The following is a 12,848-nucleotide window of genomic DNA, read 5'->3' as shown; positions in this document are numbered from 1 at the left end:
CGTAACATATACAGTCTTTTGATTAAAAGGAGGCATTTCAAAGCACAGTTACACGAATAGTCTTATTTTGAAAGCAATTGTACAGAAAGAAGATATCTAGTAGCATGTTGCAAATTATCACATTTAAATGTTTTGGTTACATGCATAATCCTAAAGTTTAATTTTGCTTATTGACCGCTCCCGCTCTCAACCACATAAGGACTAAGCCTGCAATAAATTACATTAATTATATGCATGCAGTTTCAAAATAAAACAATTTTGATAGAACTTATTGCCTGGAAGAGGAATCCCTTTAAGGTTTTGCACGTTTTCTCACTACAGAAGAAAAACACGTGTGCATTGTGAGTTAAACACAATCTGCCTGATATGTTGCCATTTAAATAAACTTGATCGAAATATGCAAATCGTTTCTGGATGCAGGTCCCACGGTCCTGATGCTGTTCTCATGGCAGACGGTCAGCACAGCATCCTGGTGGAGCTCACCCAGTCTCAGATGCTGCACATTGCCCAACAGATTGCTGCTGGCATGGTCTACCTGGCATCCCAGCATTTTGTCCACAGAGACTTGGCAACAAGGAACTGCCTGGTAGGGGAAAATCTGCTGGTCAAGATAGGGGACTTTGGCATGTCAAGAGATGTTTACAGCACAGACTACTATAGGGTGAGTGACCTAGAGCTGTTTGCTCTTCCTCTTTCTATGTGACCCTTCGTAACACGCCAGCGCACGTGCATATCCTTGCAATCGCTGTATTGTCCTCATATATACAAACTGATACGGGAACACGAGGAGCAGCAAATATTGATTTCTTTCTCCAGCTTTGGCGATATGAGCGTGTCGCAGCAGAAAATAGCCATGTTTAACGTCTATTTTTAAAGCCATTTGAATGCAAATATATAATCTGCGTGCGTTTATAGTTTCCATGGTGATAAGGATCAACAGTGCAGAAAAGCAAAGGTGGTTTCTGGAGTTAAATCATTCTTTAACTCGCCGTTGACAGCATCATTTTAGACCACAAAGTAGTCAACTGTGAGATTGTGCAGGTATGTACGTGAGAAGGCTACAGCCATTTGTGGACATAATAATAAACTAGATAAGAGTAAAACAAAAATATGTACATTTAGCAGGAGCAGATGGATTTATTAAATGCCATCTGTCTCGGATCTTAACTTGAATCCCACAGCGCCCTCTGCTGGTGTCCCACAAGTAAGACAGACGTACAGAAAAAAAAAAACGTCACCCTAATCTGGGCCTTTTACCTGCAATATTCAATATTTTTATTCAAATAAAATAGACTAAGAGACAAAACACAATTTAGAAAGTTGTACTGTTTTACCTATTTTTGTTTAAATAATTTGTTTAGTAAAAGAGAAAAATCTTTTATGTCATTGTACGAGCATGACATTGCATGACACAGCACAACAAAACTGTTCTACTGACCCACCTAAAATGCTTAGAGGACTGCTGCATGAAAAACTATATGAAGAATAAAACAAATAAATAATGCATAAATAAATAATGCAGCCATAAAACAGAGAAAGATAAAAGTGCAACCTTATATATTATACATGTATATTGTACGTGGCCCTTTTGTAGGAAGCGAGGCATCGATCGGAGTCTATTAGGACTACTAACTAACTGTTTCACTTCTACAATAAATTACATCAAACTGGAAAGTGAACCCAACAGCATTCATTTCACAATTAGTTGTGTTATGCTGTACATTATTTATTCATCCATCCGATTTAAATCAGGAAAGAGGAGAAATACGTCTCATCACCATAAGCCCCACAGTTACGTATTACATAACATTTGAAACTTAATTATGAAACACTCAAAGATAAATTTTTCAATGCCATGTTGATCAAAATTTGGCTTAAGCCAAAATAGCAAAAGTAGGTTGGAGCACAAGGCGTGCATCAAACTGTGATTATATGTTTAAAGGTCGCTGCTCATCATTTCTAGGTTTAGGGATTTATTGTTATCATTTGCATTTCAGGATTCCTGAAAACACCCTTATCACATCATTTGACTGTTAAATTACATGAATACGTGTATTCAGAGACCCGAACAACAGTTACACAAAAGCTCGAACCAATTGGTTTTTGCTGTTTAACGTTATCGTTTTATTATAAGCTACCCATTGAAACAGTTGTACTCTTTTTTATATATATATATATATAAAAAGCCTTTAAAAGGCCTTATGTTTGTAATTTAACGCTATATACTGTAAGTAAAAGATCAATATAGGAAATTAAAGTGAAAAGTACACATCAGTAGACACAATTCAATTAAATATTAACGTCCTCTTTGCAAAAAAAAAAACCCAGCTTGGACGTGTCTCTCAATCAGGTTGATAGATTTAAAGATACTGTCCAGTCGTGTGTGTTTGTATTCCCTAACAGATGTACGTATATCGACAATAAAAACCAGGGCTGGACGATATGGGGAAAAAAAGCATACCGATAAAATTGAAATGATCAATTTTGATAATGGATGAATGGATGGATGGATGGATGGATGGATCAACAAATTCATACATTTTAAGTGCAGCCCTGACCATATTATGCTGTTGCTTAGCAACCTATTTGTAAATAAAGAACACAGAAACACTGAATTATACCGCTACTTTTTATTCTTCAAACGTTTTACCAAAACTGCAAGTTTTTAAAAAAAAGAACGCGTGCTCTCTGAACTCTTTGAAGGGGGCGGAGCTTGGTTCCTGGGTCTGCGTTTGTGATTGGTTGGGAGGATGTTATGACTGTTATATTAACCTGCATGATAGGATAGAATGCAAAAGGTAGGAAAACTGTCATTATATTGAACTTTTTATTGACCCTTTTTTTTTCTATCATCGATATATATCTATCGATCAATATATATTGTTATTGAATTGTCCAGCCCTAATAAAAACTCATTTGGATGATAAAGTGCTGCTCTGCTCTTAAAAATTCAGCTTGCATGTTTTTAACATGCAAGCTGAAGGAAAAAAACAACAACAGAGAAATCTAATTTTTTTTGTATTTGCATCCGTAGGTATTAGTAAACATTATGCCAGATGAGCAACCTTTGCCAGATCTCAACCTAGATCACGAGACGCTTGAGACGCATTTTCGTTGCATCTTTTCGTCTTAGCCAGAGTTTGAGTCGTACAACGCCCCAAACCCTGATGGATACTGTTGTTGTTAGTAAAGCTGAAGTTAACACTGACAACGTCAAGGCAAGGCGAGTTTATTTCTATAGCATGTTTCAGAAACAAGACAATTCAAAGTGCTGTACATATAAGACAAGTTGGGACAACAAACTTCAACATTAACATTCAAAGGCAACTTTAAACAAACAGAAGAACTCAGGCTTTCTGCACCTTTACAGTCTTCTGGAAGTTTGTTCCAGATAAGTGGAGCATAAGAACTAAATGCTGCTTCTCTGTGTCTGGTTCTCTTGAACCAATCATTTTCATTGTAACTTGAACTTGAGCTCATTTGTTTCTATATTTGTTTCCCATCCGGATGGTTTTCATGGCCGTTTGCCACTTGTCAATAGAGTAAATTCTGTTTGCATCGCCTTCAGATAATTATATTATTTTCCTGCATTGTGGTGCTCCATGCTGCCTGAACTCAAGCCACTTTAGTTTAACCAAGCCACTTACTGCCAACCAAAAGAATTTGTTTCCCTCCGGAGTCGACTGTAATGATGGTTTTATGGTAAAGACTACACTGCAGGTGCCTGCATGGTGGGGCTAACTGAAAAGATCGGGCTTCTTATAAATATATCTTCCTAGCAATCTTGTTAAGTTGACGTTGCAGCTCGTCGCCCTGCAGAAAATAATGCCGAGACTTCTTAACCTCAATCATAATAGAAAGATTTTTGAGAAGAACCAGTTGAATCAACAAGGAATCTGATTAAGAAGAAAAACTGTGGAAAAAAATAGGTAGAAAACAAACGAGAACAATACCAATGGACATACTCAAAAGAACTTTGATGACTTACCTTTTGCCTTATGTGATGTAAGCAGAGGCATGTACGCTTGCATGTGGAAGAGCAGTTTTTTTTTATTTTTTTTTATCAAATGGTTATTTAGAATAAAACTGCAAAATAATTAGTAAACCTGATCTGGACATATTCTCTAGGGAAGTGTGACTGACAAAAATGTCTTAACTGTAGCCGTAATGCAAACGTCATTACTGTAATAAATATGAGGGATCTTAGAGCACTTATCCGTAACAAGACCATTCAAATTCTTTGAATGATAGTTATAACAGATTGCATTCGATTAAGCTTGATGAGGCTGGCAATTGATTTAATACGTAATCTAATTTGATCTGGATTTGGACAAAAGCAGAAAATCTCAATAATCTGGGGAATACCCATCAACAGTCACACAGTCCCCGGCTAAGTGAACAGAGATAGTGTCACCGGCAAGTGAAACCCTTTTATCTGATCTGCGGAGGCTCGCTAATGGAGGCCGCTCCATCTCCCCAGGTGGGTGGTCACACGATGCTGCCGATCCGCTGGATGCCCCCAGAGAGCATCATGTATCGGAGGTTCACGACGGAGAGCGACGTGTGGAGTCTGGGTGTGGTGCTGTGGGAGATCTTCACCTACGGCAAGCAGCCCTGGTACCAGCTCTCCAACAATGAGGTCAGTCACTCCAAAGTTTAGGCCTGAGGAAACTTTCCAAGTTGTGATTAGCTATGAGACTCTATTGAATGCATTGTGGGAAATGTGTTATTTTATCTTTTTTGGAGATTGGCAGATGCTAGTAACGGAAAATATTAATGTTTTTTTTTATTCCAACAAATTGAGTCATCTGGCTTGAGGAACCCAAGGGTTTTATTGCTAAAACAACATTAATGAGATACTTTTTGTTAACTTTGTTGACTAGTTTGTAAAATTTAGTAGGTTTAAGAGCACAAAAAGGTAATACAACTCGTAGTATACTGTGTAGCCTACATAATACAGAGCTTTAATGGAACTAGAGGTAGTTGCTCAATGTGACTAATGTGCACTTTATGGCGGTTTTTCAGATTTAGATCATTTTTAGAAGATGTTTACTCCTACCTGAGACACTTTTTATCGGTGGACCAACACCAGGGGCGGTTCTAGACCAAATTTACCAGGGGGGCCAAGGTGGGGCCAGTGTTTTTTCACAGGGGCACAGAACAAAAAAATAAAATAAAAAATAAAATGGCAATATTTAACTGTGTAATAATATTAAGTGAGCCACTTGTGGCTCTGGAACTGCAGGTTTCAGACCCCTGATCTAGAAGTTGAAAACTTTGCCCCTGCTCAATATGGCTAAAGCTAAACTAAAACATCTTAAGTTTTAAATTCTTTTTAGAGTAAAACTGTATAGGTAAAAAATAATATTGGTCAAAGTGACCAATCAGTTATGGTTTCTTTGCCATTGCAAATAATTATGAGAAGTTTATTTAACGTCATGCTTTTAGTACAGGGGCCATAACAGGGGCCAGGGCCATTTCTACAGGGGCATGGGCCCCTGTAGGCCCCTGTCTAGAACCGCCCCTGACCAACACTAACAGCACAGATTTCTAGACCTCAGACGTTTACTGTCACTGTGTGAGCTTGTGTGCAGAACAATTTCTGATCCACCAAAATGTGGCTCAAAACTCTGTCTTGCCAAAACATGATGATACTTTTCATGTTTGTAGGTCATACGTCTGTGTGTGTCCGCACGAACAGCACAAGTACAGTTATAGGCCGTTAAGCGCTTTAGAATAAATAGAAGATTTTTGAATTACTGACATATATTCTGAACAAACTCTAAACCCACACTACAGGAGATTCTTGTCTTTTCTTCTGACTATGCAGTATACACTTAACAGTGCCCGGGCAAAGTACTTTTCCCTCATCTGTTTCCCTTTGCCATGTAATTATCACAAGCTTTAACCTTTTTTTAATTGGACTTTGTACGATACAGTTGCATGAAGTAGTGCAAATACAAAGTGGAGGGTAACTGGTTTTTTAGAAAAGAGGGGTGTGCATCTGCCTTTAGAAATGTCCGTCTCTAGATGTGCAAAAGGTGACGGAGCCATAGCCAGAAGCTCTGCAGCTGCAAGCACAACGCACCGTAAGGCAACTCTTTAAAAGGATGGATCCGGGGGAGCCGAATGCACACCATACTTTTTTGTTCCACTTCGGAAAAATTCAAATTATGCACTGCTTTGTTTTGGTCTACTACGTCCAATCCTAATGAAATACACCGAAGTTGGTGATCGTTATGTGGCAAAATGGGAAAAAGTTGCAGAGGCAAGGGCAGCTCTGCAAAACATTGTAAGCTCAGTAGTTATTAAATCACTTACGAGACAGATTTTCATGGTCCTGGGTGTTTAGGTGTTTTCTTTCAAAACTATTTTAATTTAGTTCATGAATTGATAAACTGGACACAGTACAATATCCCGCTGTCTCCCACAGGTGATTGAGTGCATCACACAGGGCCGAGTCCTGCAGCGGCCCCGTTCCTGTCCTAAGGAAGTATACGACCTGATGCTGGGCTGCTGGCAGAGGGAGCCCTACATGAGGCTGAACATCAAGGAAATCCACAGCATGCTGCAGAGCTTGGCCAAGGCCTCGCCTGTGTACCTGGATATATTGGGCTGATCCGCCGGCGCCTGTGTATGTAGTCCGTGTGCATGTGTGCTTCTTACGTTGGACGGGTGTCTGAGTGCTGGAGGGCACGTCGCGAGGCAGAGGGAGGGTAGGAGGTGAAGGTGCCGTGCCTACATCCAATGTACAGAATCTGGTTGTAAATGTGGCTGTAAAATGCAAACGGTCCCCTGTCCTCATTCCACGAAGAGCAGCCTTAAACTTTTGAGTTTCGCTTTGCTGTCATGGTCATTTGCAGATTATTTGCAGGCATGTTTCAGAGAATAAAGCGAAAATACATGCGCAAAATGCAGGTCTAAAACAACGACGACAACAACAACAAAAAAAGACCCGCCATTCTACATAATTTGAACACATCGGCACACCGTGCTTCATATTTTGCTGGGAGTAAAAAGAAAAGGCAGGAAGCAGGAACACTCATTGACTGAGAATATATGGGAACATTTACTGTAGATAGAGCTTTTGACGTCCAGTTGATTTAAATCTGGTATTTAAGTCATGAACATGTAAAAAAAAAAATAATAATAATAAAACCTAAAAAAGAACAAAAAAAAAACAAGAGATCGATTAAAAGTTTTTAAATAAAAGGGAATATATTTTACATCCTTGATTAAAAAAAGAGACATATTTCGTGAATATCTGTTCATATTTTATTCTAATTCAAAGTACGATAATACCTGGGTGGGAACCAGTTGTTTGGGTTTTTTTTTTTAATCAGCAGAGCTATCTGAAGCACAGAGCGTGAACTTGGTTGTTTCGTTTTCCATCTGTCTGTCGTTCACCCGCAGTGCCATCGAGGGAAAAAACAAAACAAAACAACTGCTTAGTTTGGTGGCTCATCTCTGAATGATGTTTCGGAGCCAGATTTTTTAAATCTCATGGGCTCTTATAGGACTGATCGAGGAATGGGCTGAGAGGGGCTTTTTAATGCTAATTGATAACAAAATTTTTTTAGCCTTTGCTTTGCATTAGCACGTTTTGACGCTCATGTCTTTAGTGTCACATCCAATGGCTTGAAAAAAAATATTCCTTACACCTTGAATTCCTTTTCATATTTGGACATATTACAACATATACAACAAACGGTAATAGTTGTTATTGACATTTTATGTGACGAACCGCTACGAAGCGACGCGTGCATGTTTTTACATTTTTTATTTCGAATAAAGTAAAAATAAAACGTGCGGGGGCCGCATACTGCTTCATTGCACCGATGTCACGCTTAGAAGAGCATCCAGCAAGGTATTTACAAGATATGCGTAACTTCTTTAGTTTCGTTACGTTTGCTTTGGTTGAATTTACCCAGAATGCCCTGTGCCGTAGTGCGCTTCGTGCTTTTTGGAGCTACAATGGAAGGATTTTGATCAAATCACTTACCATAACAACCCCTCTGTCCATTAATGCTAGCCAGCTTACCTACCAGGTCTTGATAGGTTAGGCAGCACAGAAGTTTATTCAGGGCTGTTAAAGCTACACATTTTTCAAACGTGTAAAAGATTTTGAGAACCTGCGTTTCACCTCTCTTTCACTTCTCAACGACGTACTGCCTTAAGTTGGTTCGTCACATAAAATACCCAGTATAAGTCTTTCAGGTCGGCTGTCGTAACATGACAAAATGTGGGAAGGAACAAGGGGTGTGAATACTTTTACAAGGCCATGCAAAACAGACTGCTGCTGAGCTGCAGCAGACAGAGTAAATTAGCATTTGGCTGCCCTTAATGTCACGCTGGGGCGCTTTCATCTTCGCTTGTTGTCCCACCCATCAAACCAACCATTGTGTTGTTGTTGTTTTTTTTTTTTTTAAATCGATATATTAAAAGGAGTCAGGCAATGAGTTTTGTTTGTCAGGTGCACTTTGTAGCATTTTTGTACGCTGAAGCAAGTTTAAACCTGATAAAAACAAGCATTTTTTTTTTTTGTGTTCGTGTCACTATGTTTTTTTTTTTTGTTTTTGTTTTTTTTATACACTGTTCTGTATAATAGTCCTGTGTGGGCTGTATATAAATGAGTGTCCATCCTGTACAGTTCTGATAACTGTCTATATTATTGGTAGGCTACGTTTAAAAAGTATAATCTGTTCCCGAGCAGGTACGTCAAAACTGTGTGACACCTATTGAAGACAATGTGTTATGGGCCACTGGCAATACATACTAAATGTACATACGATTTTATCTGTGCGCCGTTGTATGGTTTCCCTCGTGCTCGTTCACAATACCAGAGAGAATTACAATCCTCCTCCTTTGGGTGACTTTTGATCCGCAGAGGACGTTGTTTGAACGAAATGTTTTGATTTTTCTCTCTGAAGAAGAAGAAGAAGAAGAAAAAGAAGAAGAAAAAAAAGTAACAATTTCCTCTTTTCCTCTCCACTGTGACGGAGAGCTCATACGGAGGCGGTCTGAGATGCTGCCTGTCTGTAGGAGGGCCACAGACTCTACGCGCCCGGGTCTCTCCTCGCCAGCAGGCGTCCCAGTTGACATGTGGCCGGGTGAGGCGGTGATCTAAAGATCTCCTCCTGTCCTGCCCTGCAGCCCCGACCACCTCTGACAGACTGTAGCCTATTTTGATCCTCTTTCAGATGAATAACTGTGACTTTGCATCATGAATAGTATATTATTTTGAATGTAATCTAGACGGGTGGGGATCTTTTTTTGAATGTAATCTATCTTGGGGGGGGTGAGGGTGGGGGGGTGTCAATGATTTCTTTTGTAAATATACGGTAAAAGAAGAAAAAACAACAACAAGATTACAGTTTTAATTCCTGTGAAGACAGCAGATTTTACTTATGAAATACAGTGAGAGCGTGTTCATGTTTGTGGGCGTGATTGCGTATGTATTTGCACATAGGACTGAATGCAAGCGTGTGTGTGTGTGTGTGTGTGTGTGTGTGTGTGGTGTGCACCTGGCAGATTTGATCCTGCTTCAATCAGCCAGTTCTATCAATCAATTCAATGCTTTGTGCATCATGTGAGTAGCTTATCCACAATTACTGGAAATGTTTCTTGTGATACTGTGCATTTAATAAAGGTGGTATGTCTTACAATATGCTCTGCGTTCTCCATCAAGGATTATTTTCCTAGAAAAAGTCCACATCAAACATAGCTAGCTCGCACATCACAGCCAGTACGTCTGTGGGCCCCATATGGGCGGGACGAGGCTCACTGCAGGCTTCTTATTAAGGGACCCATTTGGTTTGACTAAGTACGCGCCACAACAGCCAAACCATTCAGGAGGCCTTTGTCGGCTTTTGCAGGTTTTCCAGCGGTTGTTGATAAAAGAAGTTCAAATCGAGCAACCCATTTTCTGACCTTTTTCCTCACAACACACGTGAATGTTGAATTGAATTGAGAAATCTTCCGGGAGAGGAAGCGAAACGTCTTCAACTACGGAAAACAAGTCCAGTTGCTTTGTTTTTTACTTTTTTTGGAATGACCATGACCTGGATGACTGAGAATCTTCACCAGCAACACATGAATGTTGGTTTGAGCGTACCTTTATGTGGCGTTTGGAACAAGTATTCTAACTTTTTCGTGTTTATCTTGACTGTTTTACTCCAAACCTTTCGTAAAAACAACTCAAAATATGTCTATTTTGATTAGAGGAGAAAACAAGCAGATAGAATCCAAACATGATTTTTCATAAATTCTGAGGAGTAATGGTGCGGTGGGCCTTGCTTTTTAGGAAAAAAATCTGTTTTGTTTTTAAAAACTCAGGGCTCCTCCAAGTTTACGATGGAAACGTTTCAGACTTTTTTCCAGCTCAACCTCTCAGTCCTTTATAGTCACTTTAAAACATAATATACATAAATAAATAGAAACATTTATCATGATTTCGTCGCAGATTTATGCTGTAGCGGTTCCAGCAAAACTCAGAAACTGGAAGGAAGTGGAGAAGGAAGCAGTCAAGTAAGGAAACATGGGAAGCAAGGAGGGACACAAGGAAAGGAGAACAGAAGAAAGAGGGAACAAAAGAAAAAGGAAAAAAAGTACAGTAAGGAAGGACACAAACAAGAGAAGGATGACAAAGAAGGAAGGAGAGAAGGAAGGGCACAAGGAAGGTAAAAAATGAGGAATGGAGGCTGGACACGAGGACAAAAAGAAGGCAGTTAGGACGTAACAAAGAACACAAAGTAACACAAGGAAGAAAGGAAAAACAAAAGGAACAAAGGAGGTGAGGAAAGACAGGAAGAATGAAAAATGAAAGAAACAAGGATATAAAAGAAGGGGAAGGTGAAAGAGACAAAAGAATGAAGAACAGAGGAAAGAACACAATATTTGGACACTGGAAAAAGGACAAAAGTTTGAAAAAAAAACAACTAATATTTTACCCTACTAATTTCTTATTAAATACATGCATACACCCCTACTAATAATACAGTAAATGCCACTTAGCCAGTGGGAGAAAAACACACTTTTTTTTTTAGCCATAAACAAGCTTCTGAAACAAGCTTTGTACGTGTGTCCACACCAGAAATGCTGGAGTTGATTGAAAATGGTTGGTTCCTGTGGACTGACCAGGCTTTGAAACGCCATCCACAAACTCTCAAAATGGGGGTGAGGGTGGAGCCGTTCCTGCTTTATCCGTTTTCATGTGTGTTTGGTATCAACACGCTGCCGTGCTGGAGAGGTCGAGCTGTTGATGTGACCTTTCATTATCCCGTCCATCGTGTGCAAAGGGCCACTTGCAGTGAAAGCGACCGTCGGCAGAGCAAACCTCAGGGCAGGAGCCGCGGCGTGAGCAGCCTCCACGAGGAAACTCGCCACTCTGAACGGCTTTCTGCTGCTGAGACTTAAATCACGACTCGCATCGACTCACCGCCGGCGTGAGTTTGTCACGCACGGCCGTTTAATGGCGGTAACCGCACGGGCGGCGAAGCATTTTCAGAAGAGTGGATGATAATTGAACTTTGTTAGCCTCGTCTTGCATCCTTTGTTCATGAGATTTGGATCCAAGCTCAGTGACGTGCCTACATGCTTTATTTGCATAAAGTAGGTCAAGAGGAAGCTCTACGAAAATGTTTCCATCCAAAAACAATAGAATCCCTTTAAAAAAAAAGCCTCTTCCCTCTATACTGCGCTTTCAAGAACGACAAAAAACGTTTTTGTATATTTCTGGCTCAAATCTTTTACTTATGTATTAATAGAAAACATTTTTTTTTCACCCTTTCAGACGTCGTTTTGCATCACTGACCCTTCAGCTCAGACCAAATCCCCACACCGACAAAACGGAGGGCTCCTCGAGTGGGCCTGAAACTCAATCCGTGTTGTTCTGTGGTGCTGGCTCTCCTAAGAAGTGGCAGCTGGCCCAAGTGGCATGAAAGTTATCCCATGGACACCATTTGTTGCTAACAATAACTGCAGAGGAGTGACACGGACAGTTGGTTCACAAGCCCTCACACACAAGGACAAAGCAGCTACAGCATACTGTAGTTTTAGAGTTACATGTTGGCTTATATATATATATATATATATATATATATATATATATATATATATATATATATATATATACACCCAAAGCTAAACAAGAAGTGGGTGGTGGTGATGGGAGCAAATTATAATGTCTGATGAAGATACCTTGACTAAGTACAACATTTTGTTTTTCAATAATTATTTCGACTATTAAAGGAAAAAAAGTGAAAGATTTTTGGGGAGACAAAAACAGCTTGGATTTGGATTTATAGTTTTATTAAACAGGCACGCAAGTAACCATCACACACACACACACACACGTCATGCAGACCACTCAAAGCGCTGTACACTATAGCCAACATTCACCCAATCACTCTCACTAACGCGCACACATTTATACACCGAGATGCAGCTCGGTAGGCAACTTGGGGTTAAGTACCTTGCCCAGGGGCACATTGACCGGGGCAAGCTGGAATCAAACCCCCAATCTTCTGATCGCCAGACGACTACTCAACCCATCAAGCCACAGTCGCCTGTAACTGAATTGAAAAGCTTGTTTGCCCGGTAAAAGGGGTCGGTTCGTACATCTGCACCCTGCCTTTTGGGTTTAATATATAAATTATAGTCATTTCAGAAAAATACGCAGATACATAGTATACTATTTAAATATTAAATACATATTAGCATTTGTTTAATATTACCCAATAAACTTGCAGAGACAAGGAGAAGCTCTGACATAAATATACACACACGCATATACATAGTTACACAGTGCACATATATTCCCTCATACAGGAAAAAACAGCATAATGAAT

The 12,848-nt window shown here is 39.8% G+C and overlaps 1 protein-coding gene across 3 annotated transcripts in view; it reads left to right on the top strand.

Annotated features, from left to right (window-relative positions):
• The window catches only part of ntrk2b (neurotrophic tyrosine kinase, receptor, type 2b), a 49,602-nt gene extending 42,449 nt beyond the window's left edge, over positions 1-7,153 (top strand). For all 3 annotated transcript variants that reach the window (XM_036140332.1, XM_036140333.1, XM_021307178.2), the window contains exons 16-18: positions 421-661; positions 4,481-4,639; positions 6,434-7,153. In XM_036140332.1, coding sequence (XP_035996225.1) covers positions 421-661; positions 4,481-4,639; positions 6,434-6,619 — 586 coding nt within the window. In that variant the 3' untranslated portion in view covers positions 6,620-7,153. The remainder of the gene's footprint in view (positions 1-420; positions 662-4,480; positions 4,640-6,433) is intronic.
• Positions 7,154-12,848: the final 5,695 nt, after the last annotated feature.

Source organism: Fundulus heteroclitus, chromosome 8, assembly GCF_011125445.2.
Source record: "Fundulus heteroclitus isolate FHET01 chromosome 8, MU-UCD_Fhet_4.1, whole genome shotgun sequence".
NCBI lineage: Eukaryota > Metazoa > Chordata > Actinopteri > Cyprinodontiformes > Fundulidae > Fundulus > Fundulus heteroclitus.
The sequence above is the reverse complement of the archived record's forward strand: the minus strand, read 5'-3'. Positions and strand labels throughout refer to the sequence as shown.